At 39.3% G+C, this 16,226-nt stretch overlaps 1 protein-coding gene across 1 annotated transcript in view; it reads right to left on the bottom strand.

Moving 5' to 3' along the window:
* Window positions 1-16,226, bottom strand: part of MGAT4A (alpha-1,3-mannosyl-glycoprotein 4-beta-N-acetylglucosaminyltransferase A) — a 126,097-nt gene that overhangs the window by 16,365 nt on the left and 93,506 nt on the right. Inside the window, exons 8-11 of the mRNA XM_040267639.1 lie at window positions 8,487-8,601; window positions 7,246-7,376; window positions 4,854-4,961; window positions 4,239-4,432 (exon numbers count right to left, since the gene is read on the bottom strand). Coding sequence (XP_040123573.1) covers window positions 4,239-4,432; window positions 4,854-4,961; window positions 7,246-7,376; window positions 8,487-8,601 — 548 coding nt within the window. The remainder of the gene's footprint in view (window positions 1-4,238; window positions 4,433-4,853; window positions 4,962-7,245; window positions 7,377-8,486; window positions 8,602-16,226) is intronic.

A 16,226-nucleotide genomic window follows, 5' to 3' on the forward strand; every position in this document is an offset into this window, starting at 1 on the left:
ATAATGCACTTAAAAGACCAAAAAACAAAAAAATGTAACAGTTTTTTGTTGCTGTTTACACTGCTTTAAGTATATAAATTTCTTGATGGAAAATGACAATTGTAGCCGCTATAGAACACTACTGTATCTTTTTTTCTATATTTATTTGTTATTTATTTGGCTGCATTGGGCCTTAGCTGCAGCATGGAGGATCCTTCATTGTGGCATGCGGCCTCAGTAGCTGTGGTACGCAGGCTTAGTTGCTCCACGGCATGTGGGATCTTAGTTCCCTGACCGGGGTTCGAACCTGTGCCCCCTGCCTTGCAAGACAAACTCTTAAACCACTGGACCACCAGGGAAGTCCCACTACTGGATCTTGTATCAGACAAAATGTTCACTAGGACAGCAAGGAGTTGTGGCAAGTTCAGAGACTAGTTTTAGCTAATATAAATAATTTGGGTAAGAACAGATAAAGTGAATTAACCAATTCCAAATATCAGACTCACTCCATTTGTCGACATTAACAAATCTTTGGATATCATGACTGATTACATGACACTGTTGTTCAATCGCTAAGTCCTGTGTGCAACCCCATGGAATGCAGCACGGCAGGTTTCCCTAACCTTCAGTATCTCCTGGAGTTTGTTCAAACTCATGTCCATTGAGCTGATGATACCATCCAACCATTTCAAATACTCTCTGGGTATAATATTCTAGTGTTTTGATACTTTGAAAACTAGTGTGTGCATGCCAAGTGTGTGAGAGAGGGTGGAAGCTGGATAGGGTGCAAAGCATACCTAAGTCTAAACCTAAAACTTTAGTTTAGTGAAGTTCAGTGGTTAAAAGCTCATGGTAAGGAGTCAGAGGCTCCTCCCTGGATCTCTCATTTCCTGAAATTCTCATCTTGTGCAAGTTTCGTTAAGCTTTCTGAGCCCATGTCTCCTCAATACAATCAGCTATTTCCATCTATCTCGCACAGTTATACCAGAAAGTTCCTGAGAATTAATTAAACTACCTTATATATTAAAAATAGTGAGTAACAGTCACAGAATAGTTGTGATACCCTTATAGTAAGGTATTTGTGGTCAAGAATTTTGTTTTCAAATGTCACACAGACCAGGGGACCCTAATAAGAAGCTGCTTCTAAGCTAAATATACCAAAACTAACTCCTAGAGTTTCCAGATGAGATACTTTTTTTAAAGACATCTTTGACTCAGAATGTCATATAACCACAGGCCATTCAATAACTCAACTACAGATGCCAAATCATGGGACGGGGAAGCCACTTTTTAGAAAAGAGCCCATGGATATGATCTGGAGTTAAGACAGACTGATTCAGAGGTGTTCACTATGTAATTATTCACAGTGAAAACCTCCATATCACCTAAAAAGTTTAACACTGTAAGATGTACACGATGGTAAAACCATGCAATGAAATATTGTGCAGTCATCAAAATACTTGATTGGCCCAAAAGTTCGTTTGGGTTCTCCTGTAAGATGCTATGGGAAAACCTGAATAGACGTTTGGACCAACTCAATACTTGTCGGTCACAACAGAGTATAATGGAAAACGTCAGATATAAAACTACATGTAGACTATGGTCTTAATGTCGAAAATACACAGAATTACGAAGAAAAAAGGTGCCAATATGGTTATAATGGTTTCCTTGGGGTTATGATTTTTTCCTCGGTATTTTTTAAGATTTTTTTTTAATGTGAACCATTTTTAGTCTTTATTGAGTTTGTTACAATATTGCCTCTGTTTTATGTTTTTGGTCATAGGGCTTGTGGGATCTTAGCTGCCTGACCAGGGATCCAACCTACAGCCCCTGTATCACAAGGCAAAATCTTAACCATTGGGCCACCAGGGAAGTACTTTCCTCATTTTCACACTTTAAAATTTTTGTATAATGCACACATATGTTATAGAAAGAATATTTTTAACACTTCATTCCTGTATTAATAAATTTTGCTACTTCCCCTCTCAGCGAGTAAATTATGGCAAAAATCCAGTAATCCCTTTTTTCTGTCCTAGGAAGGTCAAGAAAATTCTTATATACTACTATTTTAGAAGACTTGTGTTTCACTAGGAAAGTGCCCGCAATAGAGTCATCGTAAATATTACTTCACAGAGGTTTACTGTAAATATATTTGTTGTTACTAAGTTTGATCTCCAATATATGAGCTCTTTAGCAGATTCTTTGATGGAACTATTTTTATGTGCTAAAAATAAACCCATAAATTGGTTTCAGGCTATTCTTGTTGAAGTGAAAACTGTTGTTTCTGATTCTAGGATGACTCATGAAAATGTGGTGAACAATACCTCTCAGGGCAGAGTTCCACTATACAGTATAAAATGAACATTAAATAACAATAAAACCAATATTAAATACTCATATAAGTGAAAAATTTTACTCGTAAGTTTAATATGTTTTGCCAGTGATCTTCCCATTGCTTATAACATTTTTATGCTTAAATTCCTCTTTAGAATCAGCTTAGAGTAAGAAAAGAAAATTAATAGCATTACATGTAGCTATACATTGTTACTGACCACCTTAAAAAGAATTATTAAGGTGGTCAAATATTTGACAAATTCTAAAAATCAAATGGCCTTCACAGGAAAACACATAACACCATATGCCACAGGCTAGGAAATTATATTCTATTCTGGGGATTATATGTAAGTATGCCACAGACAGTCTGGGGAACATACCCAAAACAGGGGAAAGATTGAAGGAATTGTGACTATTAGGTGAAAAATGGGAAAGAAAAAGCCCCAACGTTTTCAAAGTGAACATAAACCCCAAATCACAGAAAAGGGTTCTAAGACACATGTACCCCAACGTTCACTGCAGCACAATTTACCATAGGTAGGACATGGTAGCAACCTAGATGTCCACCAACAGATGAATGGATAAGGAAGCTGTGGTACAGATACACAATGGAGTATTACTCAGCCATAAAAAGGAACACATTTGAGTCAGTTCTAATAAGGCGGATGGACCTAGAGCCTATTATACAGAGGGAAATAAGTCAGAAAGTAAAAGACAAACATCGTATATTAATGCGTACATACCAATCTAAAACCACAGTACTGACAATCCTACTTGCAAGCCGGCAAAGGAGACACAGACATTTGGGACACGGTGGGGGAAGAGGAGAGGGGGACGAAATGGGAGAAACAGCACTGAGACATTTATATTACTACGTGTAAAGCAGACAGCCAGTGGGGGTTCAACGTAGATGCAGGGAGCCCAAAGCCAGTGCTCTGCAACAGCCTTGAGGGGTCGGGGGGGGGAAGAGGAGTGTTCAAGAGGGAGGGGACATACATATACCTAATGCTCATTCATGCTGACATATGGCAAAAACTATTACCATATTGTAAAGTAATTATCTTCTAATTTTAAAAAAAGAAGAAGAAAAGGGTTGTAAATTCCTCCACGGCATATACTAAAGGTCATCCAGCACTTGCAAAATCACTACCTAGGAATAGTCATACTCTGGTAAATTTTATCATTTCAGCCGGTTGCTGCGCCGTCCACCAGCTCACAGTCAAATCTTAAGGGATATTCTAAGGCAAGGGCAGGAAAACGAATTGGAGATTCTGAGGAAGAGTTCCACATAAAAGTATTAGAAATCTCTACTAGGGACTTCCCTGGTGGTCCAACAGTTAAGACTGCATGCTCCCTGCAATTCCACAGGCCACAACTAAAAGATCCTGCATCTTGCAACTAAGACCCAGTGTGACCAGGTAAGTTATAAATAAAAAACAAGTATATTTAAAAAAATCTATACTAAATATACTTTCAGAAATACCAATAGAATTTATCTAACATACTAAATGCCAGTGTTCTATCTGAAAGCAACCCACCCATGATATTACTGAGTTGTAGGAAATGTATTTTATGTGCCTGCCTGAGTGCTCACTGCGAACCCACGGACTGCAGCCAGCCAGGCTCCTCTGGCCATGGAATTCTCCAGGCAAGAATACTGGAGTGGGTTGCCATTTCCTTCTACAGGAGATCTTCCTGACCCAGGGATCGAATCTTCATCTTTTACATCTCCCGCCTTGGCAGGAGAATTATTAACTTCACCACCTGGGAAACCCCACATATTTTATAATCTAACAGTTAGGACTCATTGATTCTTTATATGTGTTACATATACCAAAAAAAAAAAAAAAAAAATCTACCGTAAATCACGTTGTAAAGAAAAGGTCTAAATTGTAAGACCAAATTTTATTTCAATAAAGACCTACCTTTCCACATTGACTGGCTTGTCGAATTTAAATAGGATGTAGTCTCCAGCTACCGGGGTTATAGCCCAGAAGAAGTCCTCACCCATGTAAGTTTTCTCCAGTGTGTGACCTTGGTAGACCTTCAAAGAAGTAGATACCTCTGCAGGGGGGTTTACATGGATTTTGAGCAGTAATGGTTTCATGTAATCTTTATCCTAGGAGGAAAGACATATATGCTATTAAACAACATACAGCTTATTTTTTTTTTTTGTTCAGAATCGCTTTGTATTTACTTAATTTTTATTGGAGTATAGTTGATTTACAATGTTGTGTTCGTTTCAGGTATACAGCAAAGTAAATCACATATATCCACTTCTTTTTAGATTCTTTTCCTATCTAAAGCCGTTACAGAATATTGGATAGAGCTCCCGATGCCATACAGTAGGTCCTTATTAGTTATCTGCTTTGTTGTTGTTTTTTTTAATTGGAGTATAACTGCTTTACAATGTGTTAGTTTCTGCTGTACAACAGCGAATCAGCTATAACATACAGCTTATTTATACTTAAGAAGAACAATGATTATACATTAAACAGCAAATTGTCTGTGCATGAGAAAAATAAAATTAAATCACTAACCGTGAGTTTCTGAATTTTTCCTGTGAGTGAAGAATGCAGACCGACATGTTGGAAAAGGGATGGTCTGAAACGAATTCGCAGATTTGCCTTCTGTCGATCACAGTGTTTCTAAATATTAAAGAGGAATGTTAGTGTTACACTAGAAAGTGACATCTTGTCCTCCTCTGAAAGCTGAGACATCCTTTAGAAGAATAAATATTAAAAAGAAAATCCAATTGCATCTCATAACTCCAAGTCATGGGTTTTTTATTTAGGGTCCTTTCCGAGAAGTTAATAGATTTTCTACCAACTTAATAAACAGACATGAAGAAGAAATTTAACATAAGCACTTCTATGGGAAGAGATAAGGATATAATTTCAACCACCTTTTACAAAGTGTCAGTATCAATTTGGCTTTTAATATTAAAATGCACCAACCCTAGAGGCTTGGTTCAAATACACAAAATAGCTACACAAAATAATACAATGAAGAATTTGCAGATAAGGCCCATTTTGTTGCATCAAAGCAATGTGAAAATGGGAGGCAGTAAGTAGACTACAGGCAAGGAAACAGTCAGACAAATCCATCTCGACACAGCTGAGGGACATCTAAATTTCAGCTCCAAGTGTCGCGTGGCCCAGATTTCAGATTACAAGCTGCTGTCATGGTGATCACACCTGGCGGACCCACAGCGCTGGCCGGGCTCCCGTGTGTTCACTAGCTCGGTGCTTCAGGACAGGTATGTTCTGAAGAATTTCATAAACTCTTTCCATTTTCAATGACTTTTATAAGTTTTGGGTCAAGAACATAATGAAGAAGACAAATGTATATGGCATTTTGTCTTGAAAAACCTGATAATTTTCTGTGTGTTAAAATGACTAATTTTTCTCAAGAGCTTTTTTATTGCTAATGGAAGAGTAGAGGTGCAATTTTATATATTCAAACATTTTGTATAAAATTTTATAAATTCTTACATATTTTAATTTTATAATTATTAAATTTTATATATTTAATAAAAATAAATTTGTTTATTAAAATTAATAAAATTTTATTTTAAAATTATAAAATAATTTTATAAATTATAAAAATAAATTTATTTACACAAACATTTAAAAAATATTTTTATACAAACACAACAGTCACGAGGAAGGAGAGGAAAGGAAAGGGAAGGAGGCGAGGACAGGGGAGGAGCAGGGAGAGGAGGGATGGTGGAGGCGGGCAGAGGGAGCAGGGTCTGAGGCCAACCCCATCACTCAACACACAGGCAAACAGATAACACATTTGGGGCTGAGGAGTCAGAGTAGGTCCATAAACCTTCGGAATAATGTGTGAATTGTTTTTATCTCTTATTTACAGTAACAGTTTATAATATAAGTTTCATGTGTGAACATTATATTTCCACTATTTTACCTCCCCTTACCCCCTGCCCTTGCCCCTCTGGTAACAACTACTCTCTTTTCTGTATCAACATGCTTTTATTTGGTACTACTGGTGGGAATGTAAATTGGTGCTGGAGACTGCTCAAAAAATTAACAACAGAAGTCCCATGTGACCCAGCTATCCCATTTCTGGGTACTTATCCAAAGAACACAAAAACACTCATCAGCAAAAGCAGAGGCAGCCCTATGCTCATCACAACATTATTTACAACAGGCGTGATATGGAAGTAACCCGAGTACCCATCAATGGATGAATGGGTAAAGATGTGCTGTGTATACACACACACAAGTGGAATACTACTCAGACATATGAAAGATGAAATCTCTTCATTTGCAACAAGGATGGCCCTTGAGCGTATTATGCTTAGTGAAATAAGCGTAACGCTTGGAAGAGTCTCCTAGACCACCCTCAGAGGGACTGATTCTGGAGCAAGCAAGTGCATGGCGATAGTTTCCTTGACATCCTAGTGGAAGCAACTGACATGCTATGGGCGAAAGAAAGAAGAGTGAGATAATGGGTCTTCATGGTTTTAATTTTTATTTTCAAAGGCTTTTACCTCACAAGCTCATTTTAGAACCTAACCATGTATTAGGTAAAACTGCATGGAAGCAATTAAATGCAAGTATGTTGTATGAATGTGAAGATGACATTAATGGTTCTGTGTCCTACAGTAAAAATTCCTGTAAATCCACAAGGAAAATACAGGTAAGGGCTTACATCATAAAAATGAGTTGATTGAATCAATTTCTATGTTCAGTCACTGTTGGAAAGTAGGCACTCTGCTATTTTGCTACATTCTATGAGTTGCTCTAAGAAAGTGACTTTTTTTTTTTTAAACAGAGAATGCAACAATGGTTTGTTTTCAGCTACCTATTTAACTGTTCCTTTACAAAATCTGGTTCCCTAGGAGTCATCACTTTCACTAAATACATAAAATAAGCCTGTTCCTTTCTCCTAAGAGATAAGACTTACTGCATCTTTTTCAGGGTTGCAGACTTTCACCCACAGAATATGGTCCAAGAGCCAGTCAATGGGTTTCTCCTTATAGAACATAAATATGAATTCCACAATCAGAGTGAGGTCGGGTGCTTGAAACATTTTACCTGAAAAGACACTCCCAATCAGTAACTGTAATAAGAAGGCAACCATCAAAATGACTTCAATGAGTGAAGTCCATGCAACCAATACACTGAAGCTTGTGCTTTCAACTATAAATCCTTATGAATAATTGTCCCATCTCTCTTGTCAAAAACAAATTTGCTTTAGCTAAGTTGTCACCTGATATAAATGGAACCCTTGATTTTCTCTACTACAAAATCTATCATACCACCACCAGCTCAAAGGATTCAAGAAGAGACTAGAGATGTTTCCTTCATGTCTCATTAAACTGCTCCTCATAAAAAAGGAACTTAAGTTTAAACAAAATTTTAACCAAATTAATAAAAGCAAAACACAAGGACTGCTAATTCTGTCTTCACTGAAACCTTCACAAATATTTTTTGAGTTTTGAGATAAATGATCAACAAGGTCAAAGCCTCAGCCTCTAATATTTACAGATTTAAAGCATTATAGGAAGTAAAATATTATTCTCTGGGGTGTTTTCTAAAAACCCATAAATTTCCTTCAATCTTCAACTTTAAAGATATTCTCTTTAGTTGGATGATTTAGGAATTTTAATGAAAACAAAAAAAAAGCTTTTAAAATAAGCACCCTGACCAGCCCATAAAAGCACTCATGAATACAAATTAATGACTGAACAAGAACTTCACGTACTACACTGACTACCAGGAATTCCTATTAAAAAGCCATTAATGCAGCATTCTTTTTCAAAGGACCTCAATCTTGCAAAAGCTCTGGGCTTTAAAACAGGAACTAGAGGTGTCAGAGAAGGAACCAGACATACTCCCAAGGACCATGGCTGGTTCTTTCAGCACGGAAAGTCAGCAGGGCTGCCTTGCAGAACTCCAGAGTAAATACTACCATGTGAGACCTCTGCAAATACTACTCTGAGCTGATTTCAACATTTTATACATGGAAGTCTACCTAACTTATTAGGTAGTTATCATAACTACTTAAGTTATTAGTAAATTTCTTTAAAAGCAATCCTTTTCCAGAGAAAAAAAGAGACAAACTTTTTAGGGTGAAAAAACAGTCCAAGATTCTAAGAATCACAGTTATTTCTGAAAAGTAGATAAATCTGCCACTTTTCTTACCAATGAATCCCAGCTGGGAGAACTCAAGTATCATCCATTCCTCAGAAGAAAGTTGAAGTGCAAAATTTTTTATGGTGTTAAAGTAATTCTGTTTGACAATAATATCATCTTCAAGCTAAAGAATGAATAATCATATTAATGAATCAGAAAGAGAAGGGAAGATTTAGATGGGACACTCTTTGCAAAAACTCAAGCACACTTTTATAATGACAATCAAGAAAACAATGGTCAAAATGATGAAAATAAAAATAAATTTTAGGACTTCCCTGGCAGTCCAGTAGTTAAGACTCTGAGTTCCCAATTCAGGGGGCCCAGGTTATATCCTCAGTATTCTTGCCTGGAAAATCCCATGGGCAGAGGAGCCTGGAGGCTGCAATCCATGGGGTCGCTGAGTCAGAACGACTGAGCGACTTCACTTTCACTTTTCACTTTCAGGCACTGGAGAAGGAAATGGCAACCCACTCCAGTGTTCTTGCCTGGAGAATCCCAGGGACGGCGGAGCCTGGTGGGCAGCCGTCTATGGGGTCACACAGAGTCGGCCACGACTGAAGCGACTCAGAAGCACCAGGGTATATCCTTGGTCAGGGAAGGTCCCACATGCCTCATAGTGTCGCCCCCCCAAAATAATAATAATTTAAAAAAATAAAATGAAAAGGAAAAAACTAAACAATAAAAATAAATTTTATTAAAGGGAAATGTAGAAAATAAAATGGCAGATGCACACAGCAAATCAATAAAACCACTCCCTCACTATGAGAAATTACAAAGCATTCCATGAATTACTCATCTTGGCCCTTTTATGCCTCCCAATAGGATTTCACACTAACCTGTTTTCTTTTCAAAGGAAAAGAATTTTACAGGCCTTTAAAAAACATTTTTTTTTTCTTTTAACATAATACATGTAACAAGTCATTTAAAAAAAAACACCACCTAGTTTTCCTTCTTTACCCTCCACCCTTCTAGTGGAGGTGACTAAACTTCAAGGCTGGGTGTGCACCCACTGGCCACCTTTAGAATGCATATACAACACAGGGAGACCAGACAGGCAAACCTACCTTAAGGTTCCCACCCACCTTTAGATTTTTATTAAACTGGATTTTTCCTCCTAATATATCATGACTACCTTTCCAGGTTAATAAGTATATATTTAAAGCAGTCTCTTCAATAAATGTATAGTATCGCCGGGGATCCGTGGACAAATCATCTGTTTGTTCACAGGCAGACACCCAGGCTGTTTCTCATTCTTTGTCAATGGAAACAATGCTCACATTTCACATCAGTGCTATTCATTTCTGTAGGACTGGTTCCTAAAAGTTCTTTTTTCAAATGGCACCCCACTCTAGTACTCTTGCCTGGAGAATCCCATGATAGAGGAGCCTGGTGGGCTGCAGTCCATGGGGTCGCTAGGAGTCGGACAGGACTGAGCGACTTCACTTTCACTTTTCACTTTCATGCATTGGAGAAGGAAATGGCAACCCACTCCAGTGTTCTTGCCTGGAGAATCCCGGGGACGGGGGAGCCTGGTGGGCTGTTGTTTATGGGGTCGCACAGAGTCGGACACGACTGAAGTAACTTAGCAGCAGCAGCAGCAGCAGCAACTCAGTGTAGCCGTTAACCCCATGTGCTCTGGCATCACCACGTGTTACTGGCAAGTTTATCAGTCCAACAGGGAGTTGACAGAGATCGAGGCTCATGAGTGTCTGCAAAGACTTCTTCTTCCAAGTGTTCAGAGAATTTTAAAGTCACAAGATGATTTCTTTTTTACCTATGCATACATTCTTTTAAAAATATTCTTTACCACTGATGATTTTAATATCCCAGGAAAACTCTTCCTTTTTCTAATGACATGTTATCATTTTCAGTTATCTGCTAAGTAATTTTTACTTATTTCAATATTTGGGTTTTTCATAGATTTGAGTCCTATAAGCTTTCTTCCTGTCTGTGAAGAAACAGTAGCTGTATTTGGAAAGGCATGATTTTGACTGGGCTTCCCAGGTGGCACAGTGGTAAAGAACCTGCCTGCCAATCTCTGGGTCAGGAAGATCGCTGGAGGAGGGCATAGCAATCGACTCCAGTATTCATGCCTGGAGAATCCCACGAACAGAGGAGCCTGGACATGACTGAAGTGACTTGGCACGCACGCATACAATTTTGACTCACCAGTATTTACAGAGCTTTGATTATGTTCCAGACACAATCCTAAAGCCTGGGAACTCATCAGTAAACACAAACACCAGTTTTATACACTCAGAGCGTGTAGGGAGGCCTGAGGGAAAACCAGAGCACAGAGTTCCCACTAGCACTTAACCTTGCTCTCCCAGAGATGCCCACGCTCACACCAAACGCTGACTGTGGATGCCCAAAGAAAAGATGACCCCAAATACCAGGCAATCCCAAGTTTTCCCAACAAGCAGATTAAAAAACAAGCTTGGTACTGACTGACATATACAGAAGTGTAGATGAAATAATTAAATACCTATTTAAATTTAGTACACTAAACTTGGCTATCACAAAAAAATTCACTTTTATATTAAATTAGAAATATTGCTTTGTTCCACTCTTAGCAAACAACTTTGCTTTCTAAAAAGACTTTTAAAGATAATTGTATATCATTTACAGCTATGAAAAAATAATACAGAGAGACCCCAAACAGTCCCAATATACATCTTCTGATAAAACTACAGCATATCACCATCAGTAAATTGACTCTGACACAACTCATCCACCTATTCAAATCTCAGCAGTTTTACACAGACTTAGCTCTGTGTGGGTGTGGTTTGTGTGTCTCTGTGTTTCGTTCCATGCAATCTGAACATGTGTGTGTACGTTTGCAGGAGCACCACCAGAGCTGGGATACAGGACAGTTCCATCACAGGGATTCTCACGCTGCTCTTTATATTCACAGCCACCTCCCCCCGCTTTTCCCCTTCCACGCCTCTGGAAACCAAGAGTCTGTTCTCCATCTCCGTAATTTTGCCATTTCAAGAAAGCTATATAAGGACTTCCCTGGTGGTTCAGTGGCTACGACCCTGCCTTCCAATGCAGGGGGTGTGGGTTTGATCTCTGGTTGGGGAACTAAGATCCCACAGGGTGCAGCCAAAGGTATTTTTGTTTTTAATGAAGACTGGGTTCTTATTACTTTACTTGTTTCTGGCTGTGCTGGGTCTTCGCTGCCGTGCAAGCTCGTCTCCAGCTGTGGGACTCCTCTCCAGTTGTGGCGCGTGGGTCTCTCACTGCAGTGGGTTCTCTTGTGGCAGAGCATGGGCTTCAGGAGCAGCAGCTCACTGGCTCAGGAGCAGCAGCTCGCTGGCTCTAGAGCACAGGCTCAGTAGTTGCGGCACGTGGGCTTAGTCGCTCTGCAGCAGGTGGGATCCTCCCAGATCAGGGATCGAACTTGTGTATCCTGCACTGGCAGGCAGATTCTTTACCACCAGGGAAGTCCAAAAACTGGGTTTTTAAACTGAGCACAATTCCCCTGAGATCCAGAATGCCATGTATCACAGTTCCTCTCTTTTCATTATTTGACAGTCCCTAGTATGGAGGCACCACAGTTTGTTTAACCAGTCACCTGCCAAAGAACATATGGGCTGTTTCCAGGTTTTGCTATTATGAATAAAGCTGCTATGAACCTTCATGTATAGGTCTTTCAGAGAACATATGTGCCTCTCTGACATCAATGTTTCATCACAGCAAGAACCACTCTTGGAAAATCTAACATATACCTCATTAGTGATCACTAGTTTATACAGGGAAGTGAAAATACAAGGTGTAAAACACTGCGTTTGCACTACGTACCTGCAGAGTCTGAAAGAGGTGGAATATTACATTTTGGTTCCAATTTTTAAAATGTACAAGGAGAAACCAAAAACTCATGTTGGTTGCCCATGGAGGAGGAAGGAGACATGGGAAAACAACAGGGATAAAAAGGAGACCTCTGTAAACATATCTTGTTTTACATAAGTTTTGATTTGGGAATATTATACTTTTTACAACTAAAAGAGAAAAATAAATGCTAACCACTGAATACAAATGGAAATAAATGAACCTACTTTCATATCAGGTTGTTATTAATGTGGTCATATAATATGAAGAATTTTATCAACTGACTTTCAAACATGGAATTTTGACTATATATCCCTATCAGGATATACTCTTGGGGAGGGAAACAAGAATAAAAGATTTTTGCATTTAGTAGTTTAATTGATACTGTTATTTTGAAACTATTCTAGGTATTATTGTTGTTGTTTAGTCAGTAAGTTGTATCTGACCCTGTGACCCCGTGGACTGTAGCCCACCAGGCTCCTCCGTCCATGGGCTTTCCCAGGCAAGAATACTGGAGTGGGTTGCCATTCCCTCTCCAGGAGAGCTTCATGACCCAGGGATTGAACCCACGTCTCCTGCACTGCAGGCAGGTTCTTTACCACAGAGCCACCAGAAAAGCCCGTTCTAGGTATACTATAGAATAAAAGAATTATGTTATTTAGATAATTTTACTAAAACCAAGACTTTGAATGTAAGAGAAAAGGATATACATAAAATTCAAAAAAGTTAAATAAAAATATTATAATCTTACACTTGAATTGGGATTATCAATATAAATGTGATTTTTTGTCCTCTGAGAAATAAGATGTTTCTTTCCTTACTAAAATACGTAGACGCAAAGACAGTAGCCATGAGCATCTCCAGGGCACAGGGTGGTTCTAAATACTGTATACCTCTAAAACAAACAGGATTCCTTAAAGAAATGGCTGGTTCTACATCTGGGACAGGAAATGCACATGATGTGCCAGTCAGTAAGGAAGTGATCCAGGTGATTACTGGGCTTACATGAAAAGAATACAAGCGCCCATGTGAAGAAATTCTCACTGGCTTGGGATGGGCCCATACAAGCGTCAATATCAATAATGATTGCAGAGACTTCCCTGGTAGTCCAGTGGCTAAGACTTCGTGATCTCAATGTAGGGGGCTCAGGTCTGATCTCTGGTCAGGAAACTAGATCCTGCATGCCCACAGCCAAAAGTTTTCATGTGCCACAGCTAAGACTGGTGGAGCCAGATAAATAAATAAATGAACATTTAGAAATAATGATTGAAAGCCTGAGGCAAACCAAATCTAGTTTTAAAAATCCATGAGTTCACAACAATGCTTTAAAAATGGTCACCACTGCAGACTGCTAAGGCGTCAACTTAAAAATTAAGAAAGAGAAAGAATCAAGCACTTAACCATCTTTTCCTTTGTAAACTATTTTTCAACATCACCAAACAGTTAAGAAAGGAGAGCCCTTTTACAGAAGAGCTCTATTTATAAGAACATTACAATTTATAGAATTAGAAAATTACCAGTTGGCAACCTCTAACAAAAAAAGCAAGCTGGGGGAAAATAATTACAGAAGCCCAAACCATGCAAGAAATGGCTGCTGGGTAGCTTTTTAATGAAGGAGAGATGAGACTGACAGCCCTACACCCATGGATTAAATCTCAGCATCACTAAAAGTGGGGCAAGCTGACACAGCGTGCATCGTGGTGTGATACAGGAAGAACGATGCAGTACCACCTACGAAGTGTCTGCATCACCGAACAGCCGAACAGTTTTCCGGAAGGCTGTCTTCAGGTCCAAGTCACTTGCAATAGAGCACTTTATGAATCCGGGTTTGCTGCTGTCATGGAAAACCTCGTTACAAGCCACAGGCAAAACAGTAAGGCAGGTGGCATTCTCTTTTCCCTTTAGATGTGCATCTGTGATGACCACAGGGTAACCACTGAGTCTAAGATAGACCCACTGGACATTCTTAAAATTACCCTATTTGTTCAAAAATTATGCCTCAGGAAAGGTGACTATAGCATGTTACCTTCCCTGGTGGCTCAGAGGTAAAGAATCTGCCTGCCAACGCAGAAGACACAGGTTGGATACCTGGGTCGGGAAGATCCCCTGGAGAAGGACGTGGCAACCCACGCCAGCCTGGAAAATCCCATGGACAGAGCAGCCTGTCAGTGGGCTACAGTCCACAGGGTCACAAAAGAGTCGGACCTGACTGAGCGACTAAATAACAATTGTGCGTTAGTTAAGTGACAGCAAAACACACCTTGACACAGTATGTACAGCACATTCCTGTTATTAAAAGGGTCGTATTAAATGAGCTAATATATGGAAAGCATAAAGTATAAAAAATAATGCCTGACAGGATAAGTGTGCAATAAATGTTAGTTCCTAGCAGCTGTTGTTATAATATCTCATATAATACTGTAATACCTCATATATTGACCTTGCTTAGGGGAAATTTTCCTAACCACTCTCTTTCTTAACCCTGTCCTTTCCTCAATTTCTTAAACATGAACTTTTCCTACATTCCCTCTCAAGAGCTCTATTGGTTCCATTAATTGTTCCCCTGGAAGAAAACTGAAAACAAATTTCAAAAGTAATACAGCTGCACTTTTTAATGCTGTGTATAAAGTTCTTGACCATAATGTGAATATTTATATACTGGGCCTGGAACAAACAGCAAGGTTCAACCACAATAATATTGTGTGCGTGTGTTAGTTGCTCAGTTGTGTTCTACTCTTTGCGACCCCAGGGACCATAGCTCTTCAGGCTCCTCTGTCCACGGGATTTCCCCCAGGCAAGAAATACTGGAGGGGGTTGCCATTTCCTTCTCCCGGGGATCTTCTTGCCCAGTGATTGAATCCGGGTTACCCGCACTGCCGGCAAATTCTTTACTGTCTGAGCCACCAGGAAGCCCACAATAATATTGGGGATATGTTAAAATGCTTCAAAATTATTATTATTATTTTAAAATCACACTTCTCTGAAGCATTTGGAGGAAACACACTACCGATATCTAGGATACCGTGTTTTTATACACACAGCTGTTGTATCCTATAATAGACATGTTATACCCTATCACCATTTCTATTTTTCATCCTGTGACTCAAGGAAGGGTTCATGCCCACTTGAACACAGCTGGCCCAAGGTACAGCATCACAGGAGACAAAAGTCTGCTCTCAAGAAGTCCACCTTTCCACGGGATGCCAGCTCCTTTCCTTCCCTCCTCAGTTCCTGCCAGCAGCCGCCTAAGCATTTCCTTCCTAATTCAGGGACTCAGGGCTGCTTCTTGCCACTCTTATCCACACATCCTCCCAGCACCTAATAAATTTTTAATACTGAAAAAAAAAAAAAAAAACCTGACACACTTCATGTGCTATATACCTCTCAGGGGTATCTGCATTTTGAACAGGGATAAAGATATCTGACTGAATAAGAGAAATCCCAATGCAGAATTTAAGCTTAAGTATTAACTGAAGACTACTTGGAAGAAACAAGAGCTTCCTAGAATTACTTAAGCTGCTGCCCACCTGGCTCACTTAAAGTCTGCATCACGATGGACTTACTGTTTTAGCCATGCTACTGAAAGCTGCACCTGTGTGTGTGTGTGCCTGTGACAGTCACTCAGGCAGGTCCAACTTTTTGCAGCCCCATGACTGTAGCCCACCAGGCCCTGCTGTCCATAGGATTCCACAGCCAAGAACGTTACAATTGATGTTGGCTTTATAATCCTGAACTCAAATGTAAATCTATTACTGCACAAAACAACTATCTGCCTTAAGACCACTAAATCATTACGAGATAAACCAGGGAGTACAGCTGCAGAGCCCACGCTCTTAGTGATGTGACTAACCCTTCTGCTCTGGCACACTGTTATCATCTTAAGTATTTTACAGGGCTCATGCTTTTGAAACTTCTTTT

Source organism: Oryx dammah, unplaced genomic scaffold, assembly GCF_014754425.2.
Source record: "Oryx dammah isolate SB20612 unplaced genomic scaffold, SCBI_Odam_1.1 HiC_scaffold_25, whole genome shotgun sequence".
Taxonomy (NCBI): Eukaryota; Metazoa; Chordata; class Mammalia; order Artiodactyla; family Bovidae; genus Oryx; species Oryx dammah.